Source organism: Eurosta solidaginis, chromosome 5, assembly GCF_040869045.1.
Source record: "Eurosta solidaginis isolate ZX-2024a chromosome 5, ASM4086904v1, whole genome shotgun sequence".
Lineage (NCBI taxonomy): Eukaryota > Metazoa > Arthropoda > Insecta > Diptera > Tephritidae > Eurosta > Eurosta solidaginis.
In genome coordinates this window covers 530,412-547,468 of record NC_090323.1, presented here as the reverse complement: position 1 = coordinate 547,468, position 17,057 = coordinate 530,412, and the positions used below count along the sequence as shown (strand labels likewise).

General features: G+C 40.2%; 1 protein-coding gene across 3 annotated transcripts; it reads right to left on the bottom strand.

The window, feature by feature from the left end:
* Nucleotides 1-363: 363 nt before the first annotated feature.
* On the bottom strand, nucleotides 364-16,945 carry LOC137252847 (aldo-keto reductase family 1 member B1-like). Of its 3 annotated transcripts, none has more exons than XM_067788939.1 (6): nucleotides 16,730-16,945; nucleotides 6,921-7,063; nucleotides 6,369-6,852; nucleotides 6,078-6,286; nucleotides 5,936-6,005; nucleotides 364-570 (listed from the first exon to the last, which is right to left on the bottom strand). In XM_067788939.1, exons 1-5 carry the CDS (start codon nucleotides 16,799-16,801, stop codon nucleotides 5,963-5,965), a joined length of 951 nt encoding a protein of 316 aa, XP_067645040.1. In that variant the 5' UTR covers nucleotides 16,802-16,945; the 3' UTR covers nucleotides 364-570; nucleotides 5,936-5,962. The 3 variants fall into 3 exon arrangements, with proteins under 3 accessions (XP_067645040.1, XP_067645039.1, XP_067645038.1); XM_067788938.1 differs by having other exon boundaries at nucleotides 5,962-6,005; XM_067788937.1 differs by lacking the exon at nucleotides 5,936-6,005.
* Between the last annotated feature and the right edge of the window lie 112 nt (nucleotides 16,946-17,057).

Here is a 17,057-nt window from a genome sequence, read left to right as displayed (position 1 = left end):
AAAGAACTGGGATCGGTTGGTGCATAGATACAGTTAGCATATACGCGTGTATTATACAATTTCTAGCACCATTCGAAATCAGTGCTTTTAGTTGAAAATATCAACAGTTCATAAATTTTATTTCTGTGATTAAAAAGTTGTTTGCTAATAAGTATACATCAAAAAGGCAATGTCATATGTGTTCAATAAATAAAGACTGTCTGTACATGTAAAGGAAGCCATAAAAATGAATCTGGTTTAACATCAAACATCAATTCACATTTCTACGGAAATTCGTTGATCAGATGTTGATGACCAGTGTATGTGTTGATTTTATTTTAAAGTATACTGTTTTTGATTTTCCACAAAAATTAGCAAAAAGTGTTCTTTTTTGTGCTGTTAGTTGACTCAATTTTATTCACTCGATGCAGTTCAACAAAGTTTTTAAATTATATTTCTGGTAATATGCATGTGTATGTACATATATATTTTACGTATAAATTGTGTTCCATATAGAAACCCGCAAAAATAATCTGCATAATTTTCTAGTACTCATCATTGACAAACGGGTGGTAGGGATGCGTTCGGTGACTGAAATAGTAAAAATCATTATTAAATATAGGTTTATTTTTTTCTTTTCTGTTTATTAAAGCTAAAAATATTTTATAATGTGCCAAGTCCATGCAGCATATTTTTTCTTTTCTGTTTATTAAAGCTAAAAAGATTTTATAAATGTGCAAGTCCATGCAGCAAACAAAATTCAAAACTAATAGCATGCAATTTGTAATTGACCTTTCTAAATTTATAATTTATTAGAATTACTGATTATTTTGTTTTGTTGATATTCCGATAGGGTGGATAAATGATGTATATTGGAACGATTTTCTGTAATCCTTGTCAAATTTGGTTTTGAGACAAACCGGTTTCGGTGTTGTGCCATCATCAGTGTCGATTTTCGTTCTGATCTGTTGTTGTCGTTTGTCCTGTATTTATAGTTCCTAGGTACATGAGCAGGTATTGTCAAAATTGATGCTTGTGTATATTTAGTTATGTGTATGTGCTGTGTGTTCATTCAGAACCGAGGGTGGTTTTTACTGATTGATTTGTGTGGATGACTGAGGCAGGTAAAAATCCGTCATTTTAGTCGTTTGACCTTCTTTGTTGGTTTGTTGTTTTGGTGCGTTAATTGTTATTTGTTGTTGTGTGTTTGTCTGTTGTAATTATGTGATTACTTTATTTCTTGTAAACAAGTTTTAAAGGCTCGAATATGGTGTCAGAAATTGTGTTTATCTGTTCGTTTATTATTCTACCGTCGAATGTTTTCTGTTTGTAGTTTTCCATGTTTTCGAGTAAGTTGATACGTCGGTCTTTTGCTTGTATGTGAAGAACCCTAACTGTTTTATTGATGTTTGCTGGGGAATATTCATTCTCGACCATGTGATTCGCGAAGTTAGACTCTGGTATAATGTTTTGATTCCGTATTTTTTTGTTGTAATTTATAATATGTTCCCTGAACCGCGTTCTTATTTGACGTCCTGTTTTTCCTATGTAACTATGTTGGCATCCGCAGGTAAGCTTGTATACGCCATAGTTGCTAAACGGATCCTCTGAGTTAGTGCTAGTTCTTAGTTTTCGCCCTAGATTGTTCGATGTTTTGAATGCTGTGTTGATGTTGTATTTTTTAAAGAAGTTTGCCAATTTATATGTTGCTTTTCCAGTATATGTGATAGTCGTCCAGCTATTATTTTCCTTTTCATTATTTTTTGGTTCTCCATTTGCCCTTCTAAGCCTATCTACTAGTGTTTTTTGCAGGGATATTATATATGACCTAAAGTTCTCTCTTATATGCCTCTTGTGTAAGAGATGTTCTTTCAAGTCTATGTACCAAATGCCTTAACGCTGCATTTTTATGCTATTGGGGGTGATTTGAGGTATTATGTATTATTGCTGCGATTCAAGAGACTAAACTCACAGCAAGATCTGCATTGCAGACCTGCTCTGGGTATAACGTCCACAGGAACGACCGCGAGAGCGGAAATGGAGGCGGTCTCGCGTTTATCATACACCACTCTGTGCAATATTATATATTTGATCCTGGCATCGACCGCAGGGATAATGTCTTAGAACGTCAAGGCCTATCTGTCCGGTCAGGCGATGCAAACCTAGAAATCATCAACATCTACATCCCTCCTGCCACCTGTTGCCCCAGTGGATACCGCCCTAATATCAGGGCCTTACTCACTGGCAACAATCGCATTATCTTAGGCGATTTCAATGCCCATCATGATTTATGGCATTCAAACTTGCGGGCGGACAGTAGGGGTGAGATGTTGGCGGATCAAATAGAAGAAACGACGTTCTGCACAATAAATGGAGAAGCCCCCACACGTATGGTAGGAAGCTGTCACAGCTCGCCAGATATCTCAATCGTGAGCGCAGAACTCGTAAGCTGCGCCAACTGGCAGCCGATGGTAACATTGGCATCCGACCACCTGCCCATACTTATTTCGCTCGAGCGTACCACCGACTTCATCGTCACTGAAAAACGCACTTTCATAAACTTCAAAAAAGGAAAGTGGGAAGAATATAAATCCTTTACAGACAACCGCTTTGCTGCCCTCCCTATCCCGACTGATGCCCGCCAAGGGGAGCGTGCCTTCCGTAAGGTCATTGAATCCGCCTCGGTACGTTTCATTCCCGCCGGGAGAATTCCCGAAATCCGGCCCACTTCCCGGCGGAGGCCGCAAACTTAGCGATAGAACGTGACCTTATAAGACAGCTTGATCCAGGCGCCCCCCAAATAAGGGATATAAACCAACGCATCAGATTGCTTGTGGATGAACACAAGCAGGCGAAATGGGAGGAGCACCTAAGAGGTTGTAACCTCTCTACCGGTGTGGGTAAACTTTGGTCCAGCGTAAAGTCCCTATCGAATCCGACTAAGCACAAAGACAAAGTTTCCATCGCCTTTGGCGACAAAGTGCTGTCGGACGCGAAAAAATGCGCGAGCGCTTTCTGCCGGCAATATATAATGCATCCTACTGTCGACAAAGATAGACGGAGAACCAATAGACACGCACATAAACACAAATTCATCGCGTCACCAATCACCATCACCGCTAAAGAGGTTGAGGACGCCATTGGTCGTGCTAAACCATCCAAAGCAGTGGGCCCAGACGGCATAGCCATGCCGATGCTTAAAAGCCTAGGGAAAGAGGGTTTCAAATATTTAGCGCATGTCTTCAATCTGTCTCTTTCCACCTTTGTCATACCTGAGAAATGGAAAATGGCCAAGGTGGTCCCGCTACTAAAGCCTGGGAAACCAGCTAACATAGGTGAGTCGTATCGTCCGATATCTCTCCTATCGCCAGTGGCAAAGGCGCTTGAAGCCATTTTGCTCCCTTATTTCCAAGCAATTTGCAGCTAGCCCCTCATCAGCATGGCTTCATAAAACTCCATAGCACTACCACCGCGCTAAATGCCATTAGCACCCAGATAAATTGCGGTTTAAATCAATACCCCCACCATAGAACAGTACTCGTAGCGCTAGACCTATCAAAAGCTTTCGATACGGTCAACCATGGCTCGTTACTGCAGGACCTGGAAGGGTCCACCCTTCCCCCATGTCTTAAAAGGTGGACCGCAAATTATCTGGGTGGTCGGCAGGCATCGGTGCAATTTAGAAACGAAGCATCAAAACCAAGGAGAATTAAACAAGGGGTGCCACAGGGTGGTGTCCTATCCCCACTTTTGTTTAATTTCTACATATCTAAGCTACCTTCACCACCGGAAGGAGTCACAATCGTTTCCTACGCCGATGACTGCACAATAATGGCCACAGGCCCAGGCCCAAAGATCGATGCGCTATGCAATAAAATAAACGGCTACCTCCCTGATCTCTCCAGTTTTTCGCCTCGCGAAACCTGGCATTATCACCGACTAAATCTTCCGCGACCTTATTTACAACATCGACGCCCCAAATGTCGACCATTTTGAACATCCACGTCGATGGCACTACGCTACCGACTGTCCTACACCCCAAAATCTTGGGTGTGACGTTTGATCAGGGTCTAAATTTTTGTGAGCACGCCGCCGCAATTGTTCCGAGAATTCAGAGCCGTAACAAAATCCTCAAATCCCTCGCTGGCAGTACTTGGGTAAAAGATAAAGAAACGCTCATGACTACATACAAAGCAATTAGCCAGCCGATTACGTGCTACGCGTCACCCATATGGTCGCCAAGCCTAAAAATCACCCACTGGAAGAAACTACAGGCCTGCCAAAATACTGCTCTCAGAATCGCCACGGGCTGTCTTCTTATGTCCCCAGAACACCATCTGCACAATGAGGCGAGAATACTCCCCATCAGGGAGAGAAATGAGATGCTGACCAAACAGTTCCTGTTGAATACCCAGAAACCTGGGCATCCCAACAGACATCTGATTGATGAACCAGCACCGCCTAGGGGCTTAAGGAGTCATCTCCGTAAGCATTTTGAGGAAATACGGCACCTGAGAACCCAGCCGTATGAAGTGAAAAAACACAAGCAGGTCCTTGGTGAACTCCATAAACAGGCCTCGGACCTTTATGCCGGGAATTGCCCGGTGAATCCTGTGCTTAACGAAAATTATCCAAAACTTGCGGAAGAGGAACGCATACTCCCCAGGGAAACGCGTGTCATTCTCGCTCAACTTCGTTCTGGATACTGTAACAGGTTAAACTCTTACCTATCCAGAATCAACCCCGACATACAAAATGTATGCCCCGCTTGCAACGTGTCCCCACATGACACCAACCATCTCTTCAATTGTAATGTGGAACCTACGCCTCTAACACCCCTTTCCTTATGGTCCACCCCTGTTGAAACGGCAAGTTTCCTTGGACTCCCGTTAGAGGATATTGATGACAATTTGTGATCGGTCGCGGCTATTAGGTGGGGCGATCATTGCTACAACAACAACAACATTGTGTCGGTGGCCGTTGGCTTTCTATATATGGTTTCTTTATCAATATTTATCGTGAGGTCTAGATTTGATTCGTTTTTCGGTTTCCATTGTAAATTTTATATTTTCTTGCTGCTTGTTAAAGTACTCCAATATAAGCTCTTCGTTATTAGTAGTTAAAACGCATATTATGTCATCCACGTATCTAGCATAAAATGACACGCCTAATTTGGACTTCAGCTCCTGTATGTACTTTTCTTCCAGATTTTGGATGAACACATCCATAAGAATGGCTGATGTGGGGCTTCCCATTCCTGAGCCAGATAAATAATTTTGCATGTAAATGTAACAACAACGATTTGAGCCAGATAAATCCAGATAGAAGTCTGGTTCAATTTGTGAGCCAGATAATTTGTTAATTACGTCTTTTTAGGTTGGCAACGCGGCCTACTTTTTCAAAAATAGATGTCGCTGCTTAGCCTTTCGCCGTATGAGTTAAATGCAACACCGCGGCGACATCTGCCTATCACATTTCACGTGTGCGAAAATTTCACGACATCTGCTTTTCAAGTCTCTCAATGATCCATAGCATTCCCGTGAGAAGTGAGCGTGAGCCGGAGCTGTAAAACTCACTGAAAGACGGCAAGTGTTTTAATTGTAATAGTTAGCAACGAAATACAGCTAATATAACATATTATTCAAAGAGTCTACTCGCACCGTTACACTGTAAGCAGATGATATGTATTTAAAAAACGAAAAGCAGTTATAAAAAAATAAAAACGTGAAAACTATAAAGAAAAACAAGCCAAAGCTGCTAAGGCGGAGCCCACAAACCAAATATATTAGAAACGTATAGTGTAAAAGTGTGAAGGATATGTTTATGTGTTCTGGGGTTTAATATAAAAGAAAAACATGTTGAATAGTTAAAAAATATAAAATGCAGTAGTAAAAAATGTAGCTGAAGTTTTTTGAGCAAACAAATAAGAAATTTATACTTGGATTATACGCCGTACTATGTAAAATATATATATATATAAACCTTAAAACTCGTCAGTAAAAGGATAATGCTTATGATCAGCATCGCTGGTAGGGAGAGCAAAATCATTGTTATTGAATGGATATCATATAAAATGTCTAAATTAACTTTATACTTACTTATCCAAAGGCACGAAGCGACCGTTGCAGTTAAAACTATCAATTACGGCAATATCATCTGCATTTAATTCAAAACTGAAAACATCGAAGTTGGATGCTATACGGCCTTTATTGACAGATTTTGGAATTACAATGTTGCCAAGTTGCACTTGATAACGAATAAGAATTTGTGCTGGAGTCTTGCCATATTTTTTAGCAATAGCAATGATCTAGAGTAATGGCCGTAAAGAATAAAAATGTTATAAAACGCAATTGCAAACTTAGTGCTTCCTATTCTTAAGATATACTTACTTTGGGATCTTCCATTAAAACGGGGTCATCGGGCTTTGCCCATGGTCGGTTAGGTGAACCCAAAGGACTGTACGCAGTTATAGCAATATTCTTTGATTTACAGAACTCAATAAGCTTTTTCTGTGTCAAATATGGATGACACTCAATCTGATTCGTCACTGGGAGAATGGTAGCCACTTCAAGAACGCGCTCAATCTGCCGCTTATTGAAATTAGATAATCCAATGGATTTTACAAGGCCAGCTTGTACCAGCTTTTCCATTGCCTTCCATGTATCAACATAATCAACATCCGAGTAAAGTATTTTACCAAGATCATCGTTTGGAAATAATGGACCACCTTCTTGGTAACCCATGGGCCAATGGATTAAGTACAAGTCCAGATAATCCAAACGTAAGTCCTTTAAAGTAGTTTGGAGTGCACCCCGTACCAATTCGGGACTATGAAAGGTATTCCACAATTTACTCGTAATAAATAATTCTTCGCTGGAAATTAAGGATGAATTAAATATTTAAACAAAAGTGAACTTTGTAAAAATAAAAAAACAACTTACCGCTTTACAACTCCCTCTTTTATTTTAGCTTCAATGCCTTCGCCGACTTCATCTTCATTCTGATAAATGTAGGCACAATCTATATGACGATAACCAATATCAATTGCATCTTTTACGGCTTGAACAACTTCACCTTTAGGACTCTGTCATTGCGCAAAATACAAAATTTATATATTATTGCTTAGACATCGTATGTAAGAGAAGTTTTTTTTTCAAACACACTTATTTACATATATCATCAAATTTTATATGTACATATATGTGTAAGATTTTCTACAATTTTGGTGGAATGAATTACAAATATCGCACAAACAGTTAATTAAGTGCAAAATTATAAACTAAGGTTAGAGGTTTGGGTACATACATATCTACATATTTTCCAATGCATCAACATATGTTTGTATATATATGGGGTATTCCATCCCATTTCGACCAATTTTGAACCCGAACCCTTTAGAATTGGCTGAAAGTTTTTCTTCTTTTTCTAGCTTACGAAAGACGTTTTTCAGAAGTTTTTCAAACGTTTTCATCCAACTCAAAAAAAGTTATGAATTTAAAAAAAAACACCGTTTTTGTTTTCAAAATGCTATAACTTTTTCAAAAATTGACCGTTTGGGATTTTTTTTTTTTTAAATTTGTTTTTAAATGTACTTTTCGGAAAAAATTCAAAAAAATTTTTAAAGTTGTTTTTTGTAATTTTTCAGTTTTTCGAGATTTTTCGAATTTCGCCCTTTTTTTCTCATAAAAAACTTCAATCAATTCTGAAATCATCCCCACTAATCCCGGATTCCGGAGTGGGCCGAGAATTTTTGTTTTTTTTTTTTATTTAATTGAAAAAAAAACTTTAAAATTGTTTTTATATTTTTTCCGAAAAGTACATTTAAAAAAATATTAAAAAAAAAATTGATCCCAAACGGTCAACTTTTGAAAAAGTTATAGCATTTTCAAAAAAAACACCGTTTTCCAACTCAAAATAAGTTTTAAATATTTTGAAAAAAAAACGGTTTTTTTTTAAATGCTATAACTTTTTCAAAAATTGACCGTTTGGGATCAATTTTTTTTTAATATTTTTTTAAATGTACTTTTCGGAAAAAATATAAAAACAATTTTAAAGTTTTTTTTTTTTTCAATTAAATAAAAAAAAAATTCTCGGCCCACTCCGGGATTAGTGGGGATGATTACAGAATTGATTGAAGTTTTTTATGAGAAAAAAAAAGGGCGAAATTCGAAAAATCTCGAAAAACTGAAAAATTACAAAAAAAAACTTTAAAAATGTTTTTGGATTTTTTCCGAAAAGTACATTTAAAAACGAATGTAAAAAAAAAAAGATCCCAAACGGTCAATTTTTGAAAAAGGTATAGCATTTTGAAAACAAAAACGGTGTTTTTTTTAAATTCATAACTTTTTTTGAGTTGGATGAAAACATTTGAAAAACTTCTGAAAAACGTCTTTCGTAAGCTAGAAAAAGAAGAAAAACTTTCAGCCAATTCTAAAGGGGTCGGGTTCAAAATTGGTCGAAATGGGATGGAATACCCCATATGTACATATATACTTGAGATAATCACATTTAAGTGTTATTCAGAGTGTTAGCCTTGCACTTTGCCAACTTTTTTATTGGTGGGAGTTTCGCGAAGTAACGAGGGATTGACAAGTGTCAGCCCTACATATTTCTGTTGTGTGAAGGTGGCACCTCCCATATCCTGGTTTGCTTTTTTGCAGGCAAGAAGACGTTTGGAAAAATAAAATTTGTATGGTTTTATGGTAATAATTTACAACTGGGGTGGACTGCTAGTTCCCCTTGTCAATAGTCCGAAGGCGGAAATAAAAAAGATATTCAGATAAAACCGAAAAACTTCATCGACAAAAATAACTTAACGGTATCAAGTGCTCATAAAAGTATGCAACACGTAGTATCATATGGACATACATAAGAAGTCCTTTGTAAGTGTAGTTAGTGTGTAGTTAGGCTGTTATTCCTGGTGATAATATGGTACTAAATGTTGCAAACTTTTATGTGCACTTGATACTGTTTTAGATATTTTTGGCGATGGAGTTTTAGCGTTAGCGATGGTTGGAATTCAGAGGCTGAAATCAAATATTAAATCACATTTCTATTAAAATTTTTTCATCAGGTTTTTAGAATTGAGAATGCCTTATGTTGCTGTTGTTGTAGCGATAAAGACACTCCTCGAAGTTTTTGGGGAGTGTTGTCTATGTTAATGGTCCTTTGCCGGATATGAATCCGATATGTTCTGGTAACAAGTACTAGCCCGACCATCTCGATAACGATTTAATATGAGCTTCGGGTCGCCAAAGCCTCGCCTGCTAAATATGTGTATGACACAATCATATTTGTACAGGATTCGCTTCGTCTAGGTGCGGTTGACAATTGGCTTGCGGAGGCTATGAATTGCGCTTATCAAACCCTTGAAAATGCCTTATCACCATTTTTAGTTTGTCATCAGATGAACGCAAATTAAGTGTCTAATCATATTAATGAATACTAGTTGCTAGAAAACGATAGCGCTCTTAAAGATATACATACATATAATAATCTCAATATATAAAAAACACGTGTCACAACATTTTAGCCGCGATGGACTCCTAAACTACTGAACCGATTTTGAATTTGTTTTGCACCCCGTGTGTAGTTTGATCTAACTTGAGAGATAGGATAGGTTATATCTCAGTTTATAGTCGCAATATTATTTTATTGCAATTATTTTTCTGGGGGGGGGGGGGGGGGGGGGCCCGCGATTTAGAGCTACTATGACATTTTTTTTTAATTCAGGAGTTTTTAGTTGTGTAGAGGGTAATTTTCATACCCCTGAGTGACTAGGGTCTCGAGATATAGGCCAAAACGTGGACCATTGAATGCCTAGACAGTGTTTATACAATATGGATATCAAATGAAAGCTGTTGATGAGTGGTTTAGTACAGAGTAATATATTATCCAGAGACGGACTGGGACTGGGATTAGGACTAGGACTGGGACTGGGATTGGGACTGAGGCTCGGAGTGGGACTGGGACTGAGACTCGGAGTGGGACTGGGATTGGGACTGGAATAAAATAAATACCACCTCTGGGACAGGCAATAAGGGATACAGAAGGATGAGAAGAAATTGAGAGAAGAGAAAAGAGAGAAGGAGATTGAGAAAGAGAGAGGAGATTGAGAAAGAGATAGAATGAGACGAAGATGTAGATGGAGATAGATGAAGCGAAAAAGACGGAGGGAGGAGTGAATAAAAGGATTAGGAAAAAGTGAAGAGGGGGAGGGCAGAGTCAGACGGAAAAAGTTTATTAAAATGTATGCAGATAGGCCAAATTTAGGGCAGTACAATGTCTGCCGGGTCTTCTAGTTATGTATAAATCTGTCGTGTTGTTTTAACAGTGCTTTGCACCTATTCAGTGGGTGCGACCACTCGAACATTGGAATCAAAGTCCTCTTACGGAAGTCCAAGGAAACTAGCAGTTTCAACAGGGGTGGCCCATAGGGAAGTTGGTGTTAAGAGACGTAGGTTCCACATTACAATTGAAAAGTGGGTTGATGTCATGGGACACACATTACGAGCAGGACAAACATTACGTTTGTTGTTGTTGTTGTAGCGATAAGGTTTCTCCCCGAAGGCTTTTGGGGTGTGTTATCGATGTGATGGTCCTTTGCCGGATACAGATCCGGTACGCTCCGGTAACACAGCACCATTAAGGTGCTAGCCCGGCCATCTCGGGAACGATTTATATGGCCGCATTAAACCTTCAGGCCATTCCTCCCTCCCAACCCCAAGTTCCATGAGGAGCTTGGGGTCGCCAGAGCCTCGTCTGTTAAGGATTCGCCGCGGATAGGTGAGGTTGACAATTTGGTTTGAAGAAGCTATATATTGCGCTGGCAACCTGAAAGGGTTGCGCTACACAGCCCCTTGAATCTGGTATTTTAGTCGCCTCTTACGACAGGCATACCTACCGCGGGTATATTCTGACTAACCCGCTGGGTGCATTACGTTTGTCGAGGTTAATTCTGGACAAGTAAGAGTTAAACCTATTACAGTATGCAGAACAAAGTTGGGCGAGGGTAACTCGTGGTGATGTGTGTTGTTCTTCTTCAAGAGTAGGATAGTGTATATTGATAACGGGAAGCAGTTATTTGCTAGGGTGTCCAGGTTTGCGACAATTAAGCAAAAACTGTCTGCATTTTGTTATGCTCTTAGGCCTCACTATGTAGGTGATGTTCATAAGGAGACATCCAGCTTTGATTGCAAAATTTTGACAGGCCTGCAGCCCTTTACAGTATGTGTTTTTCATACCAGGCGACCAAAATAGTGACGCGTAGCACATAAGCCGCCGATCAATTGCTTTGCATGAGGTTAGCAACATTTATTTATCTTTTCCCTAAGTGCTTCCGGCAAGCGACTTAAAGATTTTGTTGCGGCTTTGTGCTTTAGATACAATTTCGGTGGCATGCGCCTTCAAGGTGAAAGAATTATCGGACATTACCTCTAAGATCTTTGGGTGACTAAGACTCGGTGGCGTAGCACCATCGACGCGAACGTCCAATAATGCGTCATCTGTTCCTTCCACGCAGTAAACAGAGTGGCCGTGGTTCGTGGGTGTTCGGTGATAATACCAGGTTGTGCGAGGTGAAGAAACTAGAAAGACTGGGGAGATAGCTATTTATTCTAGAAACTAATACATTTTTTGGGGGACCAGGTCCCGTTGCCATTATCGTCCAGTAGTCGGCATAGGAAATGATTGTAAGTTCTTGTGCTTGGGAAGGGAGCTTTGATATGTATTGAGTTTCGTTAAAAGCGATCCTTACCATCTTTTTAGACAAGGGGAAAGGGGCTTGTATGTCTTGGAGTAGCGTGCCGTGGTTGACTGTGTTAAAAGCTTTTGACAGGAGAGTGCCACGAGCATCATCCTGTGATGGGGTTTTTCCTGATTTAGTCCATAATTCATCTGAGTGTTTATGGTTTAGCGCAGTGGTGGTGCTATGCGTTTTGCGGAAGCCATGCTGATGTGTGGCTAGGCGAAAATTCGCAGTGGCTGCCAGCGATAACAGCTAGTTTCTATGCTTTATATGGGGCTTATCTGTCTATCGCTTTGTTCGCCTTTTTTAATTTGTACAAGTTTTTGAAAATTTCCGTTATACTTCTAAGTAATTTGTTTACTAGATACTTATTTATCATCTATTTATAACATCTTAACATTATACATTTTTTTTACACGTTTCCGGACATTTAATTAGCAACAGCTGAATTTATTATCAGTACCAGAATGTTTAGCATGTATAAGAATAATTTTAAACCAGGCATCTAAGAACACATTTGTATATATATGTATGTATATGAATATACACACATTTAATCATAGTTTTATTTTTTGCTTTGCTGGAGTAGATTAAGAGCATTGATCAAAGCTGTCAAATATATTATACAATTTAATTCATTTTATTTAGTAATTTGGGAAAAATTTAAACAACGTGCCATCATTTTAATTCTTCAAATTCAAAACAATTCTATAAATAGTTTCTCTGTGTTAGAGGCGTTGGTTCCACATTGCAATTGAAGAGATGGTCGTGGTCATGTGGGACACGTTACAAGCGGAACATACATTGGATATGTCGTGGTTGATTCTGGATAAGTAAGAGTTTAACCTAAAACAGTTGAGCTAGATGGGCGCGAGTCTCTCTGGGGAGGTTGCTTTCCTCAACTGCGACTTTAAAGTATTTGTCTTTGAGAACGAGTTTTCCTTAATGTTTTACGCCGAATCCGAACGGCAGTCGCAAGGCAGATGAATTTGAACTGAGAAGCTTTTCATGGCAGAAGTACACTCGGAATGTTTGCCAAACTTCTGCTAAAAGGAATGTTACAGTTCTGCATTGTCATTTGCAATATAGGAATCCGGCTCGCTTTATAACATTCCTTTTAGCAGTACTTCTGGTATTGTCCGGTCTGTCCGGACGATCGGACCCTGTTTCGGATGGACCCGGGATCATTTTTCGGTTTATTTCCCGCCTTTGGATTATTGTTGTCGAGGTCGGTACGCGTCTTATAAATTTAAGTTTCGCAGGAACCCGGTGTCATTCGGTTTTTCGTTAATATCTTTCGAACGTCTGAATTATTTTTTTCCGCCTCCGGATTATTAAAACTGAGGTCAGATGCGTATTTTTAAACGTCTTCCGATATATTTGGACGCGTATTAGCAGTCGACCCCTGTTCTAGACTTTTAACCTTCCTTTTTCTCCTAGCCGAACGGTCCCAATATTTATTTAGGCCAAAAAATTCAATAAGCGAATATTGATAAAAAAAATTACAGATGCTATTTTCGTGTTCGTTGCTGTACATTCTTATGTGTATATTTGGTAAAGTTTTACAAGACAGTGCACCATTTAATTTTTATCAAAAATTATCAAAGACGCGGCTCGACTTCCGTTTTAAGAATCCGAAAGCGGGAAACAAAAATTTTATTTGTCGAAGTTCTTCACAAAAAACTGTAAAATTACCCCGAGAGGGTTCGAAATATGAGCCCGATCCATAGTTTTTTGGTAACGTTTTACAAGACGGTGCACCAGCTAATTTCTATCAAAAATTATCAAAGATGGTATCGAAACACGCTTCTCGACCTCCGTTTTTAGAATCCCGAAGCGAAAATTAAAATTTTTATTTCTGTCAAAAGATATAAGCAAAAAATCGGTTCTAATTTTCATGTGGTTGTTGTTTTTTGTCAGATTTGTTGTACACACACACACTAATGCAAAAATGTGTTCTGCGCGCATTTAGTTTTGATCCCCAAACCGGTGTCGGACCCACCCAGGGTAATTTTTTATAAGCGCGGTCGAAGGCCGCCAACGCAGAAAGGTGTTCTATGCAAAAAAAAACTATGGATCGGGCCCCATATTTCGGACCCTCTCGGGGTCATTTTACGGTTTTTTGTGAATAACTTTCGATAGAAATAAAATTTTTGATTTCCGTTTTCGGATTCTTTTGATACCACCTTTGATAATTTTCGATAAAAATTAGGTGGTGTACCGTCTTGTAAAATGTTAACAGGTAAGGTAATTTTCTTTACGACAGCATTACACTGCTAATACGCGTCCAAAAATATCTAGAGAGGTATCAAAAGACGCATCTTGACATCAGTATTAATAATCCGAAGGCGGAAAATAAAAACGTGGCGGTAGCCACACCCGGACTTGGCATGGCGTAGCCCAGGGTTATTTTTTATAAGCGCGGCCGAAGGCCGCCAACGCAGAAAGGTGTTCTGCGCAAAAATACTATGGATCCCACCCCCCGGTTTCGGAGGTATCCGCGGGTCTTTTTTCGGTTTTTCGATAATATCTTTTGAACGTTTTAAAATTTTTATTTTCCGCCTTCGGATGTCAAGACGCGTCGTTTGATACCTCTATCGATATTTTTGGTACCGTATTAGCAGTCGACCCCTCAACTAGACAAAGACAAAGTTTCCATCGCCTTTGGCGACAAAGTGCTGTCGGACGCGAAAAAATACGCGAGCGCTTTCTGCCGACAATATATAATGCATCCTACGGTCGACAAAGATAGACGGAGAGCCAATAGACACGCACATAAACACAAATTCAGCGCGTCACCAATCACCATCACCGCTAAAGAGGTTGAGGACACCATTGGTCGTGCTAAACCATCCAAAGCAGTAGGCCCAGACGGCATAGCCATGCCGATGCTTAAAAGCCTAGGGAAAGAGGGTTTCAAATATTTAGCGCATGTCTTCAATCTGTCTCTTTCCACCTTTGTCATACCTGAGAAATGGAAAATGGCCAAGGTGGTCCCGCTACTAAAGCCTGGGAAACCAGCTAACATAGGTGAGTCGTATCGTCCGATATCCCTCCTATCGCCAGTGGCAAAGACGCTTGAAGCCATGTTGCTCCCTTATTTCCAAGCAAATTTGCAGCTAGCCCCTCATCAGCATGGCTTCAGAAAACTCCATAGAACTACCACCGCACTAAATGCCATTAGCACCCAGATAAATTGCGGTTTAAATCAATACCCCCACCATAGAACAGTACTCGTAGCGCTAGACCTATCAAAAGCTTTCGATACGGTCAACCATGGCTCGTTACTGCAGGACCTGGAAGGGTCCACCCTTCCCACATGTCTTAAAAGGTGGACCGCAAATTATCTGGGTGGTCGGCAGGCATCGGTGCAATTTAGAAACGAAGCATCAAAACCAAGGAGAATTAAACAAGGGGTGCCACAGGGTGGTGTCCTATCCCCACTTTTGTTTAATTTCTACATATCTAAGCTACCTTCACCACCGGAAGGAGTCACAATCGTTACCTACGCCGATGACTGCACAATAATGGCCACAGGCCCAGGCCCAAAGATCGATGCGCTATGCAATAAAATAAACGGCTACCTCCCTGATCTCTCCAGTTTTTTCGCCTCGCGAAACCTGGCATTATCACCGACTAAATCTTCCGCGACCTTATTTACAACATGGACGCCCCAAATGTCGACCATTTTGAACATCCACGTCGATGGCACTACGCTACCGACTGTCCTACACCCCAAAATCTTGGGTGTGACGTTTGATCAGGGTCTACATTTTGGTGAGGACGCAGCCGCAATTGTTCCGAGAATTCAGAGCCGTAACAAAATCCTCAAATCCCTCGCTGGCAGTACTTGGGGAAAAGATAAAGAAACGCTCATGACTACATACAAAGCAATTAGCCAGCCGATTACGTGCTACGCGTCACCCATATGGTCGCCAAGCCTAAAAATCACCCACTGGAAGAAACTACAGGCCTGCCAAAATACTGCTCTCAGAATCTCCACGGGCTGTCTTCTTATGTCCCCAGAACACCATCTGCATAATGGGGCGAGAATACTCCCCATCAGGGAGAGAAATGAGATGCTGACCAAACAGTTCCTGTTCAATACCCAGAAACCTGGGCATCCCAACAGACATCTGATTGATGAACCAGCACCGCCTAGGGGCTTTAGGAGTCATCTCCGTAAGCATTTTGAGGAAATACGGCACCTGAGAACCCAGCCGTATGAAGTGAAAAAACACAAGCAGGTCCTTGGTGAACTCCATAAACAGGCGTCGGACCTTTATGCCGGGAATTGCCCGGTGAATCCAGTGCTTAACGAAAATTATCCAAAATTTGCGGAAGAGGAACGCATACTCCCCAGGGAAACGCGTGTCACTCTTGCTCAACTTCGTTCTGGATACTGTAACAGGTTAAACTCTTACCTATCCAGAATCAACCCCGACATACAAAATGTATGCCCCGCTTGCAATGTGTCCCCACATGACATCAACCATCTCTTCAATTGTAATATGGAACCAACGCCTCTAACACCCCTTTCCTTATGGTCCACCCCTGTTGAAACGGCAAGTTTCCTTGGACTCCCGTTAGAGGATATTGATGACAATTTGTGATCGGTCGCGGCTATTAGGTGGGGCGAGCATTGCTACAACAACAACAACAACAACTAGACTTTTACCGTGTCCCATACCACGATGCCCTTTCTAAAGCGTGAGTCATTGGTACCGTAACCGTATCGTAGCCAACCAATTGGGTTTTGGTGTTTACCGTCGTAACGATAAACAGCTGATTACGTTAGGGATACGGATTCAGCGATAAGACATACGGCACCAATGACTCCGGCTTAAAGCTGGACATACGGCACCAATGACTCCAGCTTAACTTGGCAACAAAATGCGCTAATCAATTCTATGCACCGATGGCAGTGTAGTCTCAGTACAATAAGTTCGAACATGAAAGTTACGGCTTCTACTTACTACAATTAAAATTTGATAGTATACTTACACCCCATGTACCCAGTCCCAAGATGGGTATTTTTTTGCCATTATTGAGAACAACGTCAGGAACCACCGGCATTTTGTTACAATTGACAGAAAACGTGCGCAGATATCACAAAGTGAAAATAATAATAAGTCTGAAACAACCACAGATTTTTTTCCGCTAGCTACAATTAATCTCCAAAGCTTAAATTGCGATTGCGGTAAAATTCCGTCGTAATAAATTAAATAAATGCCAAACGAACAGCTGTGCGAGCTTTTATACTTTCGAAAGCTTGCAACCATTATCCGCCATCTTTACTTACTTAAAGTTTCGCCAACATCGAAAAATCCAA

Coding starts and splice junctions, on each gene's coding strand:
- LOC137252847 (XM_067788937.1), bottom strand. CDS start 16,801: ATGCCGGTGGTTCCTGACGTTGTTCTCAATAATGGCAAAAAAATACCC. Junction 6,853..6,920: donor AAAGAGGGAGTTGTAAAGCG/GTAAGTTGTTTT, acceptor CTTAATTTCCAG/CGAAGAATTATTTATTACGA. Junction 571..6,077: donor CGCTTCGTGCCTTTGGATAA/GTAAGTATAAAG, acceptor TTACTATTTCAG/TCACCGAACGCATCCCTACC.